General features: G+C 36.4%; 5 protein-coding genes across 5 annotated transcripts; 1 reads left to right on the forward strand and 4 right to left on the reverse strand.

Annotated features, from left to right (window-relative positions):
• Positions 1-549: 549 nt before the first annotated feature.
• On the reverse strand, positions 550-2,106 carry LOC141653890 (cytochrome P450 94A2-like). Its single transcript, XM_074461757.1, has one exon. It carries the CDS (start codon positions 2,104-2,106, stop codon positions 550-552), a length of 1,557 nt encoding a protein of 518 aa, XP_074317858.1.
• A 5,288-nt stretch (positions 2,107-7,394) lies between these two features.
• Positions 7,395-8,288, reverse strand: LOC141653891 (cytochrome P450 94A1-like). Its single transcript, XM_074461758.1, has one exon. The coding sequence runs from the start codon at positions 8,286-8,288 to the stop codon at positions 7,395-7,397; it is 894 nt and encodes a 297-aa protein (XP_074317859.1).
• Positions 8,289-11,596: 3,308 nt separating this feature from the next.
• LOC141652509 (cytochrome P450 94A1-like) lies at positions 11,597-13,465 on the forward strand. Its single transcript, XM_074460024.1, has one exon. The coding sequence runs from the start codon at positions 11,837-11,839 to the stop codon at positions 13,409-13,411; it is 1,575 nt and encodes a 524-aa protein (XP_074316125.1). The 5' UTR covers positions 11,597-11,836; the 3' UTR covers positions 13,412-13,465.
• A 692-nt stretch (positions 13,466-14,157) lies between these two features.
• Positions 14,158-15,549, reverse strand: LOC141653892 (putative acetyltransferase At3g50280). The gene has a single exon (XM_074461759.1). The coding sequence runs from the start codon at positions 15,547-15,549 to the stop codon at positions 14,158-14,160; it is 1,392 nt and encodes a 463-aa protein (XP_074317860.1).
• Positions 15,550-17,081: 1,532 nt separating this feature from the next.
• On the reverse strand, positions 17,082-17,828 carry LOC141653893 (putative acetyltransferase At3g50280). Its single transcript, XM_074461760.1, has one exon. The coding sequence runs from the start codon at positions 17,826-17,828 to the stop codon at positions 17,082-17,084; it is 747 nt and encodes a 248-aa protein (XP_074317861.1).
• Positions 17,829-18,050: the final 222 nt, after the last annotated feature.

Genomic DNA, 18,050 nt, shown 5'->3' on the forward strand with positions numbered 1-18,050 from the left:
TCCGATCCCGTTAATTTTATCAAACTCATTTTTAAATAAATAAATTATTTCACATTAACTCTGCCCACTAGGCATAGGATAAGAAGCTCAAAAACGAAATAATTAAATGTATTTCATTTAAATAAAATTAAAAGTGACAGCATATTGCAATTTCCCATAAAAACATCATTCAATTATTTCCTTTTTGGGCTTCTTATCCTATGCCTGGTGGACTTCAGTTAGAAAAACCGTTAAAAACAAAACTCGAAAACTTTATTATAAAACTCATACCGTATTACTTACTGATTTTGCTATTGAACAACATAACAAGATATAGCAATTCAATTTGGCGGTCACACAATAAGCCTCTCTTGAGACGATTAAGAATCTCGATGTTTTCTATCAGCGAGGTGTTATATAAATGATTCACACCAATTACACCAATTCATGGACTATACAACCAGGTATTGTCAAGTTGCACAACTTGATGTATGTTTAATTAAACTTTTATTTTATTTATCACAATGGATGTTTAATTTGTTAAGTAAATCTAACCGGAAACCCGTCGTATTATTCGACTTGAACCCGTTCTTCAAATCTAACCGGAAACCCACCACGCATCTTCGCGATGGTTTCAGGGACGTAAACTGGATCGAACCCATCGTCTGTGGTGGGAACCACCTTAAACCTGCCCAAAATAGCAGAAACAATACTCTTCATTTGCAAGTAAGCCATGTCCTTGCCTAAACAAATCCGAGGCCCTGCAACAAACACGGGATACGCGCTTGAATCCCGAGCAACGAAGCTTCTTTTCGTTTCCCCGGTCGTGTTGTCCTTCTCTTCCCTTAACCATCGCTCTGGCTTAAACTCGGGCCAATCTTTACCCCATATCTTCTCTGACCGGCCCATCGCGTGGGCGAAACATCCAACCAACATACCCTTTTTCACTTTTGTTCCGTCAGGTAAAACGTCGTTGGTTGCCGCTTGTTTCGTGTTGACTGGCACCGGTGGGTACAGTCTCATCGACTCGCTAAGCGCAGCGTGAGTATACGTCATTCCCTTTAATTCCTCGACAACATTTTTTTTTATTATTTTCTTGTTATTAATCTCCTTAACGATTTCTTGTTCGACGTGTTTGTTTTTATGTAGGAGCCAAAAAAACCATGTTAATGCTGACGACGTCGTATCTTGTCCACCGAGGATGAACGTAATACACACGTCGATGGTCAACTTCTCATCAAATCGATACTCGTAAATAATTTTTGATAATAAATTCATCTTCTCCTGATTTACTATTTCCGGATTTTCTTTCATCGATTTTATCATGGTTTTGATGTATTCCCGGAGCGTTTGAATTGATTTTTTAAGCTTTTTCTCCGAACCAATGTTAAGAAATCTACAAACTTTCCATATGATTGGGAAAACCGCGTAAAACCTCTCGTGGGAAAGAATCATCGACTCATCCAAAGCCTTTATAAGTTTAGCATCGGGCAAAGAGGATGACACGTAACCCGGATTATACCCCAATGTTATGGTGGAAACATTGTCGTATCCGAATCTCTTAAGCAAGTCTTGAAGATCAATGACTTTGTTCTCCTTGGCAGCATCTGAGAGAAACGGAATTAATCTCTCTGAAATCTCGGGATTAACGACATTTTCAACGAAATTTTGTAACGATTTGTGGGTGAATTCCAAGCCAGCAAGGTGTCTTTGAGTCTTCCAAACGTCTCCGTCTTGGGTGAACAAGCTATCTCCGAACAGGTCTCCAAAGACGGTTTTGTAATGAGCACCCTTTTCGTATTTGAGAAATTGAGTCTTAAAAAAGTGTTCGGATGAAGCAGGATCACCAAAGTAGACGCTAGGCGTTCCAAACGGAGGATGCACGACAATAGTCGAGGTTGGACCGGTGGATATAATTTTTGAAAGCCAGTCGAAGATTTCCTGTTGCGTTAACCCAACGAAGGCTAACGAATGACCAATTATCGGGTATGGTTTAGGCAACTTATTAAGATTAGTAATCTTCGATTTGGTCGTTGTTGGTTTCGAGATCTTGACGACGAAAATTATAAGAGATGTAAGAAAAATTAGCAACAATGAAATTAGCAACATGTTGCTTAGCTCAAACATTGCTTCTTGCTAATCTCTGATTAGGAATTTATTAGTATTGTTTTTGCTATTAATTCTTAGCAATACCATATGAATATATATACTAATATGTTAATTATATGTACAATGGAACATACATTTATTAAGGCGGAAACATTAATTGACTACTATAACACAAAGTGATTAAGTATAAGCTTAATTCTTAACCATTAAAAAGGTTCATTAAAGTGATTAAGAATTTACACCATAAAAACTCCAAAAAATTCTATAATTTCATACATGTATCATCAATTAATAAATAGACACACATCCCTAAAAAAAAAAAAATATACACACGCATATATTACTTAGAAGAGATTTGTTTCCATTTCTTTGGTGTGTATTTAAATTAATAACATCGATTTACAATTTTATTTTTATACTGAGTATGAGTCAAGTCATTGGCGCTATTTGGTAAACGGCATATTGGCCAATTTTTAGTATATTCAAGGGTTTTAGCATGTTTGACCAATCAATATGCTAATTTTAGTGTTTGGTAAACAACATATTGAAACAGCATATTTGGGGTCAATATGTTGTTTTACAATATGCTGCTTACCCTAGCATATTGTAAAATAGGAAAATTTTCTCCATTTTACAAAGAAAACTAACAATCTACTAATCGTAATCTGCCATTTACCAAACACTCAAATTAATTCTGCTAATTATAATATGCTAGTCAAACCTTCTGATAAAATCTGCCATTTATAATCTGCTTTTGCAATCTGCTTATGCTGAAATTAATCCGCTGTTTACCAAACAGAGCCAATTATCTAATAATAGTATCAATAAAAAAATTAACAATTTATACTTTTATAACAATTTTATTTTATTTAAATTAAATATTATAGTTTAGAATGTACACTACAAGGAAAAGGGCAGTTTGCAACCAACCAAGTCGCAATTTCAATTGGTTGCTAAATTGGTTGCTAATTAGGATGGTTGTTGTAGGCGGTAGGCCCAGTCGCAATTTCAATTGGTTGCTAAATTGGTTGCTAATTAGCGACCATATTAAATTAGTCGCTAATTAGCGACCATATTTTATTGGTTAATTAATGGGATCTATTTACAATGTTGAAAAAATATGGAATAGGAAAAGGGAAGTGCGGCTACTGCAAAATGGGGAATTATAAACCCTGGAAATTGGTTTTATATGATGGCAAGAGTCTCACGCTTGGCGGAAAAAAAATGAAAATTTGGAACTAAATTCTCCCGCATATCATCATGCTATAGTGTACACGTATTTATACGTTTTGCGACCAATATTAGCTACCACTGAGAATCTGATTGCAAAGTAGCGACTAAGTTCCGATTAGATGCAAGTTCAATCTGGTTGCTAATTCGCAACCAATTGTTAATTAGTTGCTAATTAGCAACTAACTAATGAATGGTTGCTAGGGTTGGTTGCTAAATGGCCTTTTTCCTGTAGTGGTAGTGAAAACAATATTCCCTCCAATTTCCTAATATCTTCCTCTTTTATTTGGGCATAAAAAATAAGAAAGGGGGGAGAAAGAGGAAGTGTGACGATCCGCACACTTCGAACCCTTAGATTTATTTATGCTTATGTAATTTCATTTTCCTTGTACATTTGTAGTAAGTATTTTCTTAGTAGTTTTAGAATAGGTTTCCATAAATAGGTATATCGCTATTCTACACTAAACTTGTAAATTCAATGTTTCCTGCTACCAGGACCAAACTATCAAATTTGCCTCTATGAGAGGTGCTAGTCAATGAAAAACCGCTTCTCATCCAAAAGCTTGTTGTTGCTTGTTGCTTGCTTTCAATAATCGTATTGCTTACTTTTATTGCTTTCGTGTGCCGGACTTGATAATCGTGACTAGGATTCCCGACACACACCGACCCGAGACCCGAGTATCGTGCTAGTGGGCGATCCCTCACTAGTACGAAGATCATTGTCGCTTGCATCTTGCCTTGAGACGGGCAAGGGTGCGCGCCACGGTCCGGCAAAAGTAGCGGACCGTGACACTAGGGTTGGTTGCTAAATGGCCTTTTTCCTGTAGTGGTAGTGAAAACAATATTCCCTCCAATTTCCTAATATCTTCCTCTTTTATTTGGGCATAAAAAATAAGAAAGGGGGGAGAAAGAGGAATAAAGTATTGTTAAGTATTATAAATTGTAAAGATTATAAAAGAGAGAAAATAATAAAGAATGAATAATGAATAAAAGAATGGATAAAGTAGCGGGAGTTGTTGATTTTTATGCGAGAGAAAATAATAAAATAATGAATGAAACTTCCAAAAAAAGTAAGAGAAAAGATAATCAAACTTGTGTGAAAAAAAGGAAAGAGGGAAGATAATAATCATAGGAAATTGGAGGGAGTATAATTTTATGAAAAGATTAAATTTAATGAAGTAAATTGTAATTATTAGTTTTCTCATTTAGTGAATGCATTTAATTGACAGTAGTTTCCTTACTTTGTAGGAAAAGTTTTTGAGATCACTTAGCCCTGTTTGACAAGACATTTCAGGTACCTTATTTGGTCAAAGTAGCTTATTTGACCAAAATTTCAGTTACCTTATATTTTGCAAGTGTTTGGCAAGTAGCTTATTTGCCCAAATAAGCTAACTGAAATGAAATGCTGTCTTGAGTAGCATTTGGGATTAATTGCTCTTGACACGACCCAAACCATATCGAGTTACCGACTCGTAATAGCACAAACTGATAAAAGTGGCTAACCGAAATGAACCCGATAAAAATCACAAATAACATTATTATACCTCCAGTGGTACAATAGCATCAAACAACCAAATTATATCTTATCGAGCTTATGTGTAATTTTATTGAGCTTTCTTAAAGTTAATTTTTTTTATTTTTAGGTGAGTGAATTCAGAAATTTTATAGTATAGCTCAACTTCTTTAAAACAAAACTCGAAAACTTTATTATATAGCTCGGATTCTAGAGCATACAACTGGGTACAACTGGTTGTAGGATCTATTAACTGGTAAAAATCGACCCGTATCCAAAGCTAAGGTAAACCTGACTAAAACTGAAACGATTTAACCCGATCCAAAACTGAACCGAATTGAATGACCCGTTTGTCATTAAACAACATAACGAGATAGAGTAGTTTAGCGGTGACACAGTAAGTCTCTCCTAAGACGATTTACAATCTCTTTTCTATCAACGAGGTGCGATTCACAAAAATTATTCAATTAAATGCATGTTTAATTAACCATTTTAATTATTTAGATTGGAAAATTATAAACTTTCAAGCTTTTTTCAACTAATTGTTTGGAGCACAAATTATACAGCTCGTATTATTACACACTCTCACAATCATAATATTAGCATGGATAGAAGCGCTCCAAAGTGAGCAAGTGACTATGATAAATTCAATTCACTTCACTTGGTTCGACTCGAAACCGTTCTTCAATCTTAACCGGAAACCCGCCTTGCATTTTTGCTGTTGTTTCGGCAACGTAAACTGGATCGAACCCATCGCCTGCGGTAGGGACCACCCCCTTCAAGTCGTATTAGGGTGTCGTACTAATTGTTCGCCTTAGGACATGAATAAATAGATCGAACTCGTCCCATGGCACATAAAGTTTCTTTATGTGGAAACTTTTTATTGACTTTTCTTAAATCTAAAATAGGTTTATTAAAGTGACAAAGGATATACACCTTGAAAATTACAATGTAATTCAACAATTTCAGACGTATCGTCAGTCGATAAATACACACATACTAAATTGTCATAGATTCTACAGAAATAAAATTATGGTAATAATTGTATGCGTGATATTGTGGTTAGAGCTTTAAAAGAATTAATTACATCACTCCAATATAATCTCAACTAATAAGGCTATGTTGTTTTGAGCTGAGTTGAATGCCTGAATAAAGCCGAATTAAACTGAATTGATCTGAACTTAATAATACCTTAGGTGACAATATTTTTACTGAGTACTCATATTTTACTCCGTTTAAATCAATCATTAATATATTAGTGATAATGTTCTTTAAAAACCACTATTTGTGAAATCCAAAAGACATAAAACTAGATTTCACATTAATATATCACAAATACTTGTCTACGACAACATATACATTAATTTTGGTGGAAAGTAAAGCTTTGTTCTTTTCGGCTTATTAACGGTTCAATTTAGTTCAACTCGTTTTATTTCAGCTACATTTATCTCATTTAACTTCAATTCCTTAGTTCAACTTCATTCAACTCATTTCAGCTCACTTTAGTTTAGTTTAACTATCTTCAATTCATTCAACTCATTTCAGCTCACTTCAGTTTAGTTTAACTATCTTCAATTCTGTTCTGCTTCATTTAGCCCGAAAAAACAGGACCAAACACTATTTGACTATTTGCGAAGCCATTAAACATTCAAGAGGAATAAAATTCCAATTTAATTCCGAGGCCAAACCAGCCTCCACACCCATGGATGCTACAACAAAACTCAGCCTTCGTGATAGTGCTCCTCATGACAACCCCACCGAATATCGTGCCCTCATTGGTGGCCTTCAATACCTCTCTTTGACACGGCCAGACATAGCCTTCACCGTCAGTAAGCTCTCTTAATATATGCGTCAACCATCGGTATGTCTCTTGTCTCCTCTTAAGAGACTACTTCGTCACCTAGCTGGCACGGTCTCTCATGGCATTGTCATTCATCGTAATTCTCCTCCAAGCCTTCATGCCTACTCGGATTTTGATTGGGGTGGCAATCAGGATGATCTCACTTCCACTGGTGCTTACATTATCTATCTTGGTCAAACACCTCTATTTCATGGAGCTCTAAGAAGCATCGAATTGAATGACCCGTTTGTCATTAAACAACATAACGAGATAGAGTAGTTTAGCGGTCACACCATAAGTCTCTCTTAAGACGATTTACAATCTCTTTTCTATCAACGAGGTGCGATTCACAAAAATTATTCAATTAAATGCATGTTTAATTAATCGTTTTAATTCAGGGTTATGATAAATAACATGTAATACCTTTCTATATTTGGTATTAATTTAGAAATTAGAGGGTAAATTACACATAAATCAATGCAATTAATGAATATATTAACTACAGTATTTATTTCCTCTTTTAGTTGTTTAAATACAACCTACTGGGTTGTATTTATTATAACCCATTAATTATTTAGCTTGGAAAATGATAAACTTTCAAGCTTTTTTAAACTAATTGTTTGGAGCACAAATTATACAGCTCGTATTATTACACACACTCATAATCATAATATTAGCATGAATAGAAGCGCTCCAAAGTGAGAGCAAGTGACTATGATAAATTCAATTCACTTCACTTGGTTCAACCCGAACCCGTTCTTCAACCCTAACCGGAAACCCGCCTTGCATTTTTGCTGTTGTTTCGGCAACGTAAACTGGATCGAACCCATCGCCTGCGGTAGGGACCACCTTAAACCTGCCTAAAACAGCAGAAACCACACTCTTCATTTGCAAAAAAGCCATGTCCTTGCCTAAACACATCCTGGGCCCGGTGAGGAACACGGGATACGCGCTTGAATCCCGAGCAACGAAGCTTCGTTTAGTTTCCCCGGTCGTGTTGTCCTTCTCTTCCCTTAACCATCGCTCTGGCTTAAACTCGGGCCAATCTTTACCCCATATCTTCTCCGACCGGCCCATAGCATGGGTGAAACAACCAACGATCATACCCTTTTTTACCTTCGTCCCATCGGGTAAAATGTCGTTGGTTGCCGCTTGTTTTAAGTCGACTGCCACCGGTGGGTACAGTCTCATCGTCTCGCTAAGCGCAGCGTGCGTGTACGTCATTCCCTTCAATTCGTCTACGACACATTGTTTTTTTATTCTATTTTTGTTAATCTCCTTTAAGATTTCTTGTTCGACTTGATTGTTGCGATGGACGAGCCAAAAGAACCATGTTAAAGCTGACGATGACGTATCTTGGCCAGCGAGAACGAATGAAATTAACATGTCGATGACCAATTTCTCGTCATATCGACCATTTTTGATAAGTCTCGACATGGTACTATTCTCCTCGATTTCTGTTATCGAGTTTTGTTTGATCGATTTAATCTTGTCTTTTGCGAATTCTTGTAGCGTCTGAATCGAATCTTTTAGCCTCTTCTCGGAACCAACGTTGAAGAATCGACATGCTTTCCATACGATTGGGAAAATCGCATGAAACCTCGAGTACGATAGCATTATCGACTCATCAAAAACCCTAATAAATTTAGCATCGGGTAAAGAGGGCGACACGTAACCCGGGTTATACCCAAATGAGACTTCGCAAATCGTGTCGAATGTGAATCTCTTAAGTAAGTCTTGGAGATCAATGACTTTGTTCTCCTTGGCGGCATACGATAGAAATGGAATCAACCTCTTTGAAATCTCGGAATCAACGACATTTTCAACGAATTTTTGTAATGCTTTGTGGGTGAATTCTAAGCTAGCAGTTTGTCTTTGGATCTTCCAAACGTCTCCATTTTCAGTGAAGAGGCTATCTCCAAAAAGGTCGCGAAATACGGCTTTGTGATGAGGACCCTTCTCGTATTTGAGAAAGTTAGTCTTAAAAATATGCTCCACTGAGACCGGATCACCGGTGTAAACGTGTTCCAAAGGGTGGATGCACGACAACAGTCGAGGTTGGACTAGTGGATATAATCTTCGAAAGACATTCGAAGATTTCCTCTTGCGTTAACCCGGAGAAGGCTAACAAATGGCCGATAATCGGGTATGGTTTAGGCAATTTATTAAGTTTAGTAATCTTCGATTTGGTTATTGGTTTCGAGTTCTTGGTGACGAACAATAATAGAGATGTAAGAAAAATAATTAATAATGGAATTAACAACATGCTGCTTAGCTCAAACATTGTTTATTGCAAATCACGTATTAGGGTGTTGTACTAATTGTTCGCCTTACGACATGAATAAATAGATTGATCGCGAACTCGTCCCATGGAACCTAAATTTCTTTATGTGGAAACTTTTTTTTGACTTTTCTTAACCCTAAAATAGGTTTATTAAAGTGACAGAATATACACCTTGAAAGTTACAATGTAATTCAAAAATTTCAGGCGTATCATCAGTCGATAAATACACACATACTAAATTGTCATAGATTCTACAGAAATAAAATAATGGTAATAATTGTATGCGTGATATTGTAGTTAGAGCTTTAAAAGAATTAATTACATCACTTCAATATAATCTCAACTAATAAGTAGGCTATGTTGTTTTGAGCTGAGCTGAATAAAGCCGAATTGAACTGAATTGAGCTGAAGTTAATAATACCTTAGGTGACAATATTTTACTGAGTACTCATATTTTACTCTGTTTTAATCAATCATTAATATATTAGTGATAATGGTCTTTAAAAACCACTATAAAATAGTTCCGTGAAATCCATAGGACATAAAACTAGATTTCACATTAATATATCACAAATACTTGTCTACGACAACATATACACATTATACATTAATTTTGGTGGAAAGTAAAGCTTTGTTCTTTTCGGCTTATTAACGGTTCAATTTAGTTCAACTCATCTTATTTCAGCTACATTTATCTCATTTAACTTCAATTCCTTAGTTCAACTTCATTCAGCTCATTTCATCAGCCCACTTCAATTTAGTTTAACTTATCTTCAATTCTGTTCTGCTTCATTTAGCCCGAAAAAACAAGACCAAACACTATTTGACTATTTGCGAAGCCATTAAACATTCAAGAGGAATAAAATTCCAATTTAATTCCGAGGCCAAACCAGCCTCCACACCCATGGATGCAATTTAATTGTCCGCCTTACGACATGAATAAATAGACCGAAATCGTCCCATGGAACATACAATTTCTTTATGTGGAAACTTTTTGTTGACTTTTCTTAACCCTAAAGTAGGTTTATTAAAGTGACAAAATATACACCTTGAAAATTACAATTTAATTCAACTATTTCAGACGTATCATCAGTCGATAAATACACAATTGTCATAGATTCTACAGAAATAAAATTATGGGAATAATTGTATGCGTGATATTGTGGTTAGAGCTTAAAAGAATTAATTACATCACTTCAATATAATCTCTAATAAGGCTATGTTCTGAGCTGAGCTGAATAAAGCCAAATTGAGCTGAACTGAAAAATACCTTAGGTAAAAATTGTATGCGTGGTATTGTGGTTAGAGCTTAAAAGAATCGTCATTTCGAGAACTCCGATTTGAAAAAAAAAAAAATCAAGTTTGGAACTTGTGACCAAGAGATATGGTCACTCAAAGTTTGTTCGGTCAAAAAAACTTTAACATACAAAAACTCCTAGCCACGGGATCCAAATACGATAATTTTTTTTTCCAAATCGTAGTTCTCGAAAAGACGACCAGTTTGAAAAAAAAAAGTCACTTTCCGGTCTCGTAAACCCGAATTATGACCTCTTAATATTTTTCGGATCAAAATTTTGGGTATTTCATGCAAAATGGCAAACCTTAAGGACGTCATGGGCATTTTCCGAAAGTTAAAACTTAGAAGAGTTAATCTCTTAATTTAAGGCTTTTAAGCTAAGCAACATGTTGGCAATGTCAAATAACGTTCGCTTCAAATTGCTTACCAATAAAAATGATGACAGTATGTACGCTCATTATGAAGACATGTAACAACCAAACGTTGGTTGGCGCAGTGGTAGCATGGGGTTGCGCTTGGTAGGGAGGTCTGCGGATCGATCCCCCACAACTGCGAATGGGAGGGGTTTAAATACCGTAATCCTTGGACACGCCCCGAAATCCGGATTAGTCGGCCCAATGTGGTTTGGATTACCGGATGGTTTAGACCAAAAAAAATGAAGACGTAACAAATTAAATATCATCATATTTTGAATTATTAAAAGTTACAAAAAACATATAAAATGATGGAGACAATGTTGAAATTATCGACCATTATTACTGTTGCATGGATTTTTTTTTCTTCTTTGTCGGTCCGTTATTACGTAAAAACTTTGAATTCGGACATAGTAGAAAATGGGACCTCATATTAGTGAACATCAAGCATTAAACGTGGAAGAAGAAATTTTTCGAGGACAGTGTTTATTTGAAGAAAAAAATAGGTATGTAAAATTATTGTCAAACATTTCCAACTACACATTTATCATCAATCAATTGTCAAATGTATAGAAAATTATCAAGTAGTACAAATACCTAAAATGGTCACTCCGTTAGTTCCTCCTAATTGATATTAGAAACTATAAAGGTCGTTTTATTTATACGAAGTACTCCGTATATTCTAATATTTATTACGCTTATTTGGCTTCATGTAAAACCCGGTATGTCACTATTTTTTTTTTTTTTTTTTTTTTTTTACGTCTATACTTTTGTCGAACTCATTTCATAGTTACAATCGTTGATTAACCTGTTTATTATACATATATGATTGAGAAAAGTTATTCTGGTACATTTTTCTATTTTCTTCTCATTTGCTTTTTAGAGTCAAACTTTCAGAATAAATTAAAATGCTTGAACTAGTAAGATTAACCTATTTATTATACATATATGATTGAGAAAAGTTATTCCGGTACATTTTTCTATTTTCTTCTCATTTGCTTTTTAAGAGTCAAACTTTCAGAATAAATTAAAATGCTTGAACTAGTAAGATTAACTTGTTTATTAACCTGTTTATTAATACATATATGATTGAGAAAAGTTATTCTGGTACATTTTTCTATTTTCTTCTCATTTGCTTTTTAAGAGTCAAAACTTTAGAAAATAAATTAAAATGCTTGAACTAGTAAGATTGCTACTTCCATTCTTGCTTTTCATCCTTTCATTGCCCATCTTCCACTTCTTCTACAAGACCTCCATCTCGAAAAACCCGAAATCTTCCGAATCTAAAACAACTACCTTCCCTAAACCATACCCTATAATCGGTCATTTGATCGCCTTCGCTCAACAAAAAAGCGAGGAGACATTCGAGTGGCTTGCAGGCCATGTTGTCTCCTCACCCTCGTCGACCTTTGTCGTCCATCACCCCTTTGGTGGCCAGAGTATCTACACCGGCCACCCAGCCACGGTCGAGCACATTCTCAAAACCAATTACCCTATTTACTCTAAGGGTCCACAACACAAAGCCGCCTTTCGAGACGTTTTTGGAGATAGTTTGATTACTATAAATGGAGAGCCGTGGAAATTCCAAAGGCAAATTGCTAGTCATATGTTCACCCCAAAATCAATGCAAAACTTCATCGAAAACATTGTCGATTTCGAGCTCAACGAGAGACTAATCCCAATCCTCTCGAACGCAGCCAAGAATCGAGATGTCATCGATCTTCAACACGTACTTCAACGGTTCACATTCGACAATATTTGCTTGATTGCATTCGGGCATGACCCGGGTTACTTGTCACCATCGATGCCACAAGCTAAATTCTACGACGCTTTTGATGACGCCGTAACTATAGCTTTCTCGAGGTTTATTGCTCCATTTCCGATCATTTGGAAAATTCGTAAATTCTTCAATATTGGGGATGAAAAAAGAATTAGAGTTGCGATTCAAGAAATTCGAAATTACGCAAATAAAATCGTCGAACAGAAAAAACAAGGAATTCATTTATCCGAAATAGAAGACAATGACTTACTACAACGGCTTCTAAAATACGAAGAATTATTCGACGAGAAATTGATAATCGATATTGTGACTACGTTCATTTTCGCTGGTCGAGACCCGACATCAGCCGGTTTGACATGGTTCTTTTGGATGCTCCATAAAAACAAACGGGTCGAGACGGAAATTATAAAAGAAATCAAGAAAATCGATTACAACAATAATTCTGCTTTACAACAAATCAAAGCCATGACGTATACACATGCGTCATTGTCCGAGACGATGAGGCTATACCCGCCCGTCCCCATGGACTCGAGGCAGGTAGCTCGAGACGACATACTACCCGATGGTACACCCGTGAAAAAGGGTACAATAGTAAATTACATCATGTACGCAATGGGAAGGTTGGAAAGCTTGTGGGGCCCTGACTGGGCTGAGTTCCGCCCTGAGCGGTGGTTGACGGAGGTAGTTAGCGGCGGCGGTGACGTCGGCGGTGGCGGGGAGCGGGAGTGGAAATTTGAGTCACGTGACCCGTTTACGTACCCTGTTTTTAATGCAGGGCCGAGGAGTTGCTTAGGGAAAGAAATGGCGTATTTTCAGATGAAGAGGATTGCGGCGGGTATTTTGAAAAGGTTTGTGGTGGTTCCTACGGCGGAAGAAGGGTTTGAACCGGTTTTTTTGGCCGGTTTAACTAGTAAGATGCAAGGTGGGTTTCCAGTGAGGATCATGGAAAGGTGTTTGGACCATTAACATTTTTGGAAAATGGGATAGTGATATGGCGTCACCGGATGACGCCCAAATTGGCTGCCACCCTCTCACAACTATTCTTAATTGAAGGGGTTTCTATTCACCCCATGTGAGAGGGTGGCGCTCAATCTCACATGGGGTGAATGGGGACCCCTTAATTAAGAATAGTTGTGAGAGGGTGGCAGCCAATTTGGGCATCACCCGATAGCGCTCTATAACTATCAACATTTTTTAGCTCGAGTTTTATACGTATGGTGGTGGAATATGTCGAGATATCGACATAACAGAATAAATGAGATATTATAGAATAATAATTAGAATATTCTAGATTATATTCTAGGGTAGAGAATTCGGTTCTATATATATGATGAACGACTCATTGTATCCAGACACGAATGATTATCAATAATACGACAATTACTGTGTAATTCTCCCTATCTGATACTAATATATGGTGTTATTAAATGAAATTCGTAATATATATTTCTTCGTCTCAACGAGTATTTTAATCAGACATACACGCGTTAAATCACAAAATAGCAAAGAATAAATTACAAATGTATCAAATTTAAATGAATGGAGGGAAAAATAGCCATCGTGTAGAGTTTCATTATCAGTCTCTCGAATACACATGTTAAATCTCAAAATAGCCAAGAATATAAGACAAGAAATAATAATTTTATTATTTGAATGCTACATTTGTGAGATTTTCAACAACCTTATACATACGTGATGTAATGTTCCGATATTCAAGAAATGTAAGACACAAACTCATCATCATACTCCAATGCAGTCATTGTCTCAGACAATAGACATACTTGTAAATCGACACTTCCACCACCTTCACGTCCTGGATCGATTATTATCTTCCCATTCATCCAAGTAGAACACCCGGTTCGAGTTGTAACCGGTTTACCGAGTCCAAACTCAGGCCCATAAGCATCAAATCTCATTGATCCAGCAAAAACAAGTGGAGGATTGGTACCAAAGGAATTACGTTTCATTGGTATGGCCACGTGTGGTGACTCGGTACGGGCCTTCAAATTAGCCCGAATAAGGTTTTCATCCAGGCCCATAACTCCTTGGTGAAGCAACATAGCGGCCCAACATAGCCCATTCTTCATCAATTCATCCATTTTGGATGTTACCTTTATTAGATGAACAAAGTTCCCAAATTGGTTGGATGGTACAGGCGGGTCGTGTTTGGGTCGGGTGTTTGAGCTCACCCAGCAACCTATATCCGACTCGTCCGATAAATTTCTAGCTCGAGCAACGGATATCCACATAAATGCTGCTAAAGCTTGGAAAGAGGAGATTATGTTATTGTTGTTACTATTATTGTTATTATTATTCACCCTGGCACGTGCTTTGAGTCTGGCGATGGAATCGGCACTAAAATGGAAGACACGTAATCTTAATCGAGGATCTACTTCAAAACGGTGTATGAATTCACTCGAATCCAAATAAGGGAGTTTAAGAACCGGCCCATATCCATCAGCAATCATAGTCTTGAAAATGGGCTTCTCAACATCATCCCCCCGGCCCATAAATATTTTAGACAAGGTATTAATAAAATGCCATAACGAAGTACCATCTCCTATCGCATGGTTCATGGTAAACCCGATCAAAACTCCATCAACAAGATCTGTTACTTGAACGGATACAAGTGGTCTAGTATGACCATCATGGTTGACAATTTTCGGGTCATCACCCATATCAAATAAAGACCATATAAATCGAGAAATACTTTCATAACACGTGAAAATGTCAGATACCGTCACCTCATTTTCCTCCATAACACTAGCATGAATGAGCCTAGCACCAGGACCTATGTCAGGGTCAACATAGACCCATGAAGCATGCTCATCCTCGTACTTGATTGTCGAAAGACGACCACCTAACGGGTAAAAATCGACTAGGGCAATCGACATTGACTCCTTTAGATTGTCTACTAGAGAGTTAATTGATAATAATGAAGGTGGTTTAGAATAGAGTAGACCTCTATGCATATAAGGTGTAGACAATTGAGATAGATCATTTGCTGATAGATAATAAGGATGATTAGATTGTTTGACTTCATATTTTGGTTTGATAAAATACTCGGAGATTATCTTAACCTTGGGATTATTTTCATTAGACATTATTAAATTTTGATGTTTTTTTTGTTAATGGTGTTATGATTGTAGTTAAGAAATGGCAGCCACATATAATGAAATAAGATATTGTACTCCTGTACTCATCTATTTGTCTATTTGTCAACAAAGATTCCTTGTCGAAATTGAGCAAATTTCTTGAGAGCATATGCAAGCAAAAAGTAGTAAGTGGATTGTACATCTGTTTTTGAGAATCAATAATTTTAATCTAAAATTTTTGAGTTTTATTATAAAAAATTTGAGTTTATTTACTTAATCTTTAATTTCAAAAAGTTACATCATAACTCAAAAAAATTATATATAAGCTCAAAAAAAATTGATTTTTGACATCATAAAACTAAAATGTAATCTATAAACTCTACAGTAGTCGAAAAAAATACACAAAACTCAAAAAGTCATTAAGTATGATGTAGTACATCTGATGTACAATCCTTTTTCTCGGTAAAAAGGGATTACTTAGTATTACGTAACGGTGAATATCTCGATTTACATTAAAAAAAAAAAGATTATATTCCCTCTACAAATCGGCCATGACCATTGGCAAGCGACTATATTTTAAATCACAAAATCTCATTGAAGACGGACGATATTCCTCACAAACTTGTGACGGATATTGTTTTCTCTCACAAAATACCCATTGAGAAGTTAGTGGGAAGCACATGGGGGTGCCCCACCTTATCCCCTCTCCCTTTTTATGAGAGATCACAAACTTGTGACGGGATTAGCACGTCACAAGCAATGCTGATTTTAAATTACATATCCCGGCAACAAGAATTTTTTTTTGGATTTTCGTAGCATTAAATTATATTTTTATTTGGAATAATATGCCACTAATGATTTTATTACATTTAATTTTCCTTTCCCTTTTCCCTTTCCCTTCACTCCACAAGTTGACATGATACCTTTCCCACTTGCCCATTTTTTATTGGTTAATTGGTTTTCTTTAGAGACCGTTTAAACTGAAGATTTCTCACAATTCCCTTTTATTTTCAATCTATTTTAATCAAATGTGATATACGAAGTACATCTTAAACTAAAATAATCTTACACAATACTTGAATTATGAATACATGACAGTTATTCTAATTGATACAATCAAATATTGTATACAAACGTTCAAGATACGTAAGACATAAACTCGTTGTCAGATTCGAGAGCATTCATTGTCTCGGATAATAGACAAACTTCTAATTTCACACTTCCACCACCATCACGTCCCGAGTCGACCACTATCTTCCCATTCCTCCAAGCAGGATACCCGGAACAGATCGTAACCGGTTTACCGAGACCAAACTCAGCCTCATACGCATCAAATCTCATTGATCCAGCAAAAACAAGTGGGCTGGGACCAAACACATCACGATATTTCTTTAGTGAGGCCACTCTTGGTGATTCAGAAAAGTCCTTCATAGAAGCCCTAATTCTTTTTTCATCAAGGCCCATAATTCCTTGGTGGAGCAACATAGCGGCCCAAAACAGCCCATTTTTCATCAAGTCATCCATTTTGGATTTAACACTTATTAGTTGAACAAAGTTCCCAAATTGGGTCGGGTATCTGCAATCAACAAGCAATGCATATTGGACTCGCCTGGTAAATTTTGGACCCGGGTGATGGACAACCACATAAATGCGGCTAGAGCTTGAAATGATGAGATTGTGTTATTATTATTATTATTATTATTGCTATTGCTATTGCTATTGACTTGTGCTTTGAGCCTAGCTATGGTCTCGCCGCTAAAATGAAAGACTCGTAATTTCAAATTAGGATCCACATCAAAACGGGTAATGGACTCACTCTCTGAATAAGGGAGTTTAAGAACCGGCCCATATCCGTCAGCAAACATAGCCTTGAAAATAGGCTTCTCAATTTCGGCCCCTTGGCCCATAAATACTTTAGACAAGACCTTAATAAAGTGAAATATAGAAATACCATCTCCTAATGCATGGTTCATAGTAAACCCGAGAAATACACCATCAACAAGATTTGTTACTTGAACGGATAAAAGTGGTCGAGTGTGACCATCGTAGTTGACTACTCCAAGCTCACCCATATCGAAAAAAGACCATATATTACGAGAACTATTTTCATAACATGTGACAATGTCATTTACCGTTACCTTATACTCTTCAGTGCCACTAGCATGAATGAGTATAGCACCGGGCCCTTTTTCGGGGTCTACGTAAACCAAAGAAGATTGATCATCGTCGTACTTGACTGTCGAGAGGAGCCCCGCTAACGGGTAAAAGTCGACAAGGGCTATCGACATCGATTGCCTTAGATTTTCTATAAAAGAGTCAATTGATGATAATGAAGGTGGTTTTGCATAGAGAAGACCTGCATGCATAAAAGGTGTAGATAATTGTAATAAATCAAAAGCAGATAAGTAGTGAGGGCTTTTTGGTAGTTGGTCATTGTGTTTTGGTTTGATGAAGTATTGGGATATTATCTTCAACTTTAGATTATTTTCAAAAGACATTGTTTTGTTTAA

The sequence above is a fragment of the Silene latifolia genome, chromosome 4 (assembly GCF_048544455.1).
Source record: "Silene latifolia isolate original U9 population chromosome 4, ASM4854445v1, whole genome shotgun sequence".
Taxonomy (NCBI): domain Eukaryota; kingdom Viridiplantae; phylum Streptophyta; class Magnoliopsida; order Caryophyllales; family Caryophyllaceae; genus Silene; species Silene latifolia.